A 5,209-nucleotide genomic window follows, 5' to 3' on the forward strand; every position below is an offset into this window, starting at 1 on the left:
CTGAGTGACCCGAATGACCTTTGCCTCCAGTTGCTTTGTGATTTCTTCTTTAATCTTCACACTCATATCAGTCTTGAACTTTCTTAACTTTTGCTTGACAGGAGGGAATGTAGGGTCGGTTGGCAATTTATGAGCTACCAAATCAGTGCTCAAGCCCGGCATGTCGTCATACGACCATGCAAAGACATCTTTGTATGCAAATAGTGTTTTGATTATTTCTTCCTTGATTTGTGGTTCCAGATGCACACTTATCTTGGTTTCTCTGACATTATTTTGATCCCCTAAATTGATTGCTTCGGTTTCATTCAAATTAGGCTTGGGTTTTTCTTCGAAGTGTTTTAGTTCTCTACTGACTTCCTCAAATGCCGCCTCTTCATCGTATTCTGTTTCATCATCACCCTCTACTTCTTGGATCGTTATTTCAGAATTAGATTGGCTTTTAAGATTTGGCTGAAAATTCCCCATGCATGTCATGTCATTGAAACCAGCATAAAAAGAACTGTACAGAAAGAAAAGCAAAAACAAAAATGAAATGCTATCAGGATTAATGGAAAACGGGAAATTGTATTTCATTGAAAATAAAAGGATAGAAGGGTTTGTACATCGAAACAAGCAAAAACTAAGAAAAATCTGGATTACAACCCTGAAATAACCCAGATAACAGAAAGGAAAACAAAGCAAACTACCAAAACTCCTTTCGGATGGGGAGAGGAGTAGCTTTCCAATTGCTAAGCTTCACATTTGGCCCAACAGGCTGCACATCGGCATTACTGGAACCTTCCCCGATTTCGACCATATTAACCTCATCAAACAGACTCTGGAACCTCTTGATCAGATCTTCATCAAAGTCGACCACAGGTTTTGGGACCACTGATATTGGGCGTTTGGCGACCCCTGACTTGACGAAAGACTTGGAGATATGTGGAACAGGTTTAGGGAGTGACCATGCCTTTCCTTTCAAACTTTTAGCCCTTCTCACGTCCTTCCCTGTGAGTGTGAATCCCAAACCAAATGTACCGAAACTTTCACGTGGAAACACCGGATGCACAATGCCCTGCAGAGATGAACCTAGACCTTTGCCCGGCAGAAAACCATTCTTCAACATTTCATTTGCTACCATGACGGACGCGGATGGTATCTTCGGACCTGGAGTGCATTCTCCTTCGGGAATTTTCTCGACAGACACTGTTTCAAACATTTGGTAAACCCAAGGCCCTTTATCATCTTCGACTTCAATAAATGGAACGATTATGTCATTGTAAGCAGATAAGTTCTCATCACCGTGCACAACTATTTCCTGCCTGTCCCATTCGAACTTTACCATTTGATGCAGAGAAGACGGGATTGCCTTGGCAGCATGGATCCAGGGCCTGCCCAACAACAAGTTATAAGAGACAGCCACATCTAGCACTTGGAACTCCATAGTGAACTCAACTGGCCCTATTGACAAATTGAGCATTATATCACCGACAGAATCTTTCCCTCCTCCATCGAAGCCTCGAATGCATACATTATTAATGTGGATCCTTTCAGTGCCAATCTTCAACTTTTGCAAAGTGGACAGAGGGAAAATATTTGCACTAGAACCGTTATCCACCAGTACCCTTGAGATAGCAGAATCCTCGCACTTTACTGTGAGATAAAAAGCTCGATTGTGTTCTGTACCCTCTATAGGGAGTTCATCATCCGAGAAAGTGATCCTGTTTGCTTCGAAAATCTTGTTAGCAATCTTTTCCAAGTGGTTCACCGTGATCTTATCAGGAACATGAGCCTCGTTCAAAATCTTCATCAGGGCTTTGCGGTGTTCATCGGAATGTATCAGCAACGACAGAAGAGAGATCTGAGCTGGTGTTTTCCTCAACTGTTCTACAATGGAATAGTCTTGCATTTTCATCTTTTTCAAGAATTCCTCAGCCTCTTCTTCGGTGACCGGCTTTTTTACTGGGATGTGGCCGTCCTTGGATGGCTTGGTTTTCCTCAGTTCTTCTGGGGTAAAACATCTCCCAGAACGAGTCAGTCCTCCGGTTTCATTAACTTCTTCCTCTACTTCTTTCCCTTTGTATGTTACTATCACCTGTTTGTAATTCCACGGGACGGCCTTTGTGTCAACCATTGGTAACTGGGTCACTGGCTTAATAATAACGGGGGTAACACGAGCCCCTTCCACGATTATGACAGGCTTGCCCGGGACCCCTGGCATGATCACTTTTTGCTTTTTCTGGTTCGCTTCAACATCAACCGGAGGCCCTTTCATAACCAATACAGATGGCTTCACGTTGAGCGTGATTGGCTTCTCCGACACCCCTTTTAACTGTCAAGGACATTGCTTTTGCAGAATCTAGAGCTTCGATTGGATTACTTTTGCTAGCCCGGATCATCATGACAGACTTGGAAGAGTTTTTGGGCTCCCCATCCTTATGAACTATCTCGATCATATGTATCTCTGCATGGGCCGGCAAAGGATTTTGGTTGATGTTTGGCGCCTCCGGGCTCTGGACCACAATTTGATTTGTATCAATAAGCTCTTTGATCACCCTCTTCAAATGCCAGCACTTCTCCGTGTCGTGCCCCGGGGAATCAGAACAATATGCACATCTAAGGGAGTAATCAAGGTTCCTTGGAGGCGGATTTGGTATCTTTGGCTCAATCGGCCTTAAAACGTCCAACTGCCTCAACCTCTTAAATAAACTGGTATAGGACTCTCCAAGAGGGGGTGAAGGTTTCTTTCCGCTGCTGCCTCTCTTTTCTGTAATCTGGCCTTGGTCGAAAACTTGGACCAGTAGGGTTTTGGTATGGTTGTGGGGGCGTATAAGGATTTTGTGGAGTTGGAGCACGCCATTGCGGGTAGGGAGGGGGTTGAGCATATGACTGTGCGTGGTGAACATGGTATTGGGGTAGCTCGATAGAATATCAAGGGTCTTGTGGTGGGAAATAATGCTGGGATGGATTATATGGAGCTTGGGTGTAGGTTTGAGGCCGGGGTTGAGTTTGGGTGTACTGGTGAGGCGGACCCCTTGGGCCACGCCATGATCCGGAGATAAACATAGTGACATCTTCTTTCTTCTTTTTGCCTAACAGGCTTCCAGTGCCACTTTGAATTGCTTGTGTGGTTGCTTTTATGGCAGAGTAGCTCATGATCTTGCTTGACTTGAGTCCCTCTTCCACCATTCCTCCCATCTTTACCATATCGTTGAAGGACTTACCTATGGCTGAGATCAAATGGCCAAAGTAAGTGGGCTCCAGGGCTTGAAGAAAGTACTCGACCATCTCATCTTCTTCCATCGGAGGGTAGACTCGTGCAACTTGTTCTCTCCATCTGAAACCATATTCCCTAAAGCTTTCATTGGGCCTCTTTTCTACCTTGGTCAAAGATAGGTGATCCGGGATAATGTGTATATTGTACTGAAAGTGCCGAGCAAAGGCCTGAGCCAAGTCATCCCATGTGTACCACCTGCTAGTGTCTTGGCGGGTGTACCACTCTAAAGCTGCCCCACTCAGACTCTGACTGAAATATGCCATTAATAGTTCATCTTTCCCACCGGCGCCTCTCATATTGCTGCAGAAGCCTCTCAAATGGGCCACAGGATCTCCATGTCCATCGTACGGGTCAAACTTGGGCATCTTGAACCCAGCGGGCAGTTGGACATCCGGAAATAAGCATAAATCCTTGTAAGCCACACTTACTTGGCTTCCTATCCCTTGCATGTTCTTCAAAGATTGCTCTAGGCTCTTCACTTTCCTAAACATCTCGTCCTGCTCCACATTCCGGGATGGTTTCTCAGTTTCGACAAGAGGTTCAAAGTGAGGGGCATGGGAATAAGGATCCGCGACTTTGAAAGTTGGTTCCGGAACATAATATTGGGTATCTGGAGCTTGGAACGCGGGTTCACTAGAAGATCTGTGAAGGGTAGCTCGCGGAGGGGCAACGAAAATAGGAGCGGATGTCAGAGCAGGGTATGCAGTTGTTTTGGCTGGTGGAGCATGAAAGGTTTGGGATGAGGTGCCAGGGTAGTGGCGATAAGGGGTAAAGCCTGGTGCATGCTGAGGGGAAAGATCAATGGTAATGGGATCTTGGGCCTGTGACAGTGGTGGGATGAAAGCGGGATTTTCTGGGTAGTTAGCGGGGAATGAAGGTGGAGGATGCCCCCTGACCCAGGCTTGATACATTTCTGTCATTTGATGCTTCAACCTGTAGACCTCCTCTTTCAATTCAGACTCCGATTCTGCAATCTCCCTTGGCGGGTTGGTAACACCCGTATCCAATTCTTTGCTAGTCATGACTGCCTTGCACTTTGACCTGGTGTTATAGGGGTGACTTGCCAGGATGCCAACAAACTAACCACCTAAAACAGAACCTAGCTTTATGCACACACAACAACTTGGTCAGTTTTAAAGCAATTTACAGATAGGTAATCGCATATTGGGGATGCAATGCACCTGAGCAGTTAAACATTTCTAAATGCTTTGCGACGGCTCATATGTTTCATCCTGGCTTTTCCAAATTCTCCAATCCTGATTTTTCCCTCTCTCCTTTGCTATGTTTCGCTCTTTTAATACTTATTCTTTCCTCTTTTCTTTAGTTTGGCCCCTCTTTTATTTCTTCCCTCATTTTCTCTCTTTTTCTCTCTCTTCTTCTCTATTTTCTTTTAAAAATATGATCGAATCCTATGGGGATTGCCTACGTATCATGACGCCGCATGAATCAGATCATTACGTAGTTCAGATAAATAGATACGAAATAATTTATTTCATTAATAAAAGACATCTTTTTGGATTTTCTATTACAAGGACTAAACTAGCGATGACTGCAAAAGGGAAAATCTACAGACTCGAAATAAAGTAATAGACAACCTTGACAAAGACGAACAAGACTCAGAGAAAGTAAAATACAGACTACTAAAAGAAATCAAAAATACATAAGAGCCTCCACTGGTACTCCAGAGGCTTGCGGGACATCAGCCGGTCACCGCACAGGCCTGCGGGCAATATCTTCTTGAAGGCGGTCTAGGTCAACCATCACTTGTCGGACGAATGTCATTACAGAAGCAAAAAACATAGACTTGGTCATGTCTTCACATTCATGGCATTTCATTACAACATAATCAGCTATCTCTTTAATCCTCATTCTGATGACACCCTTTTCTTGAAGCAAACGTCCAATCTGCTGGGCCCGAGCCTCCAACACTTGTGCATCTGCGTTGTTTTGGTC

At 44.6% G+C, this 5,209-nt stretch overlaps 1 protein-coding gene across 1 annotated transcript; it reads right to left on the reverse strand.

Moving 5' to 3' along the window:
• Positions 1-619: 619 nt before the first annotated feature.
• LOC138902384 (uncharacterized) lies at positions 620-4,278 on the reverse strand. Its single transcript, XM_070190244.1, has 4 exons — positions 3,685-4,278; positions 3,184-3,621; positions 803-2,311; positions 620-643 (listed from the first exon to the last, which is right to left on the reverse strand). Exons 1-4 carry the CDS (start codon positions 4,276-4,278, stop codon positions 620-622), a joined length of 2,565 nt encoding a protein of 854 aa, XP_070046345.1.
• Positions 4,279-5,209: the final 931 nt, after the last annotated feature.

The sequence above is a fragment of the Nicotiana tomentosiformis genome, chromosome 12 (genome assembly GCF_000390325.3).
Source record: "Nicotiana tomentosiformis chromosome 12, ASM39032v3, whole genome shotgun sequence".
NCBI classification, from domain to species: domain Eukaryota; kingdom Viridiplantae; phylum Streptophyta; class Magnoliopsida; order Solanales; family Solanaceae; genus Nicotiana; species Nicotiana tomentosiformis.

Bases quoted from the DNA above. Each gene is read 5' to 3' on its own strand.
- LOC138902384 (XM_070190244.1), bottom strand. From the start codon at position 4,278: ATGACTAGCAAAGAATTGGATACGGGTGTTACCAACCCGCCAAGGGAG. The intron at 3,622-3,684 runs GTAAGTGTGGCT...GCTGGGTTCAAG, and splicing joins TGCAAGGGATAGGAAGCCAA to ATGCCCAAGTTTGACCCGTA. The intron at 2,312-3,183 runs GTAAAGATGGGA...TGTCCTTGACAG, and splicing joins GTAAGTCCTTCAACGATATG to TTAAAAGGGGTGTCGGAGAA.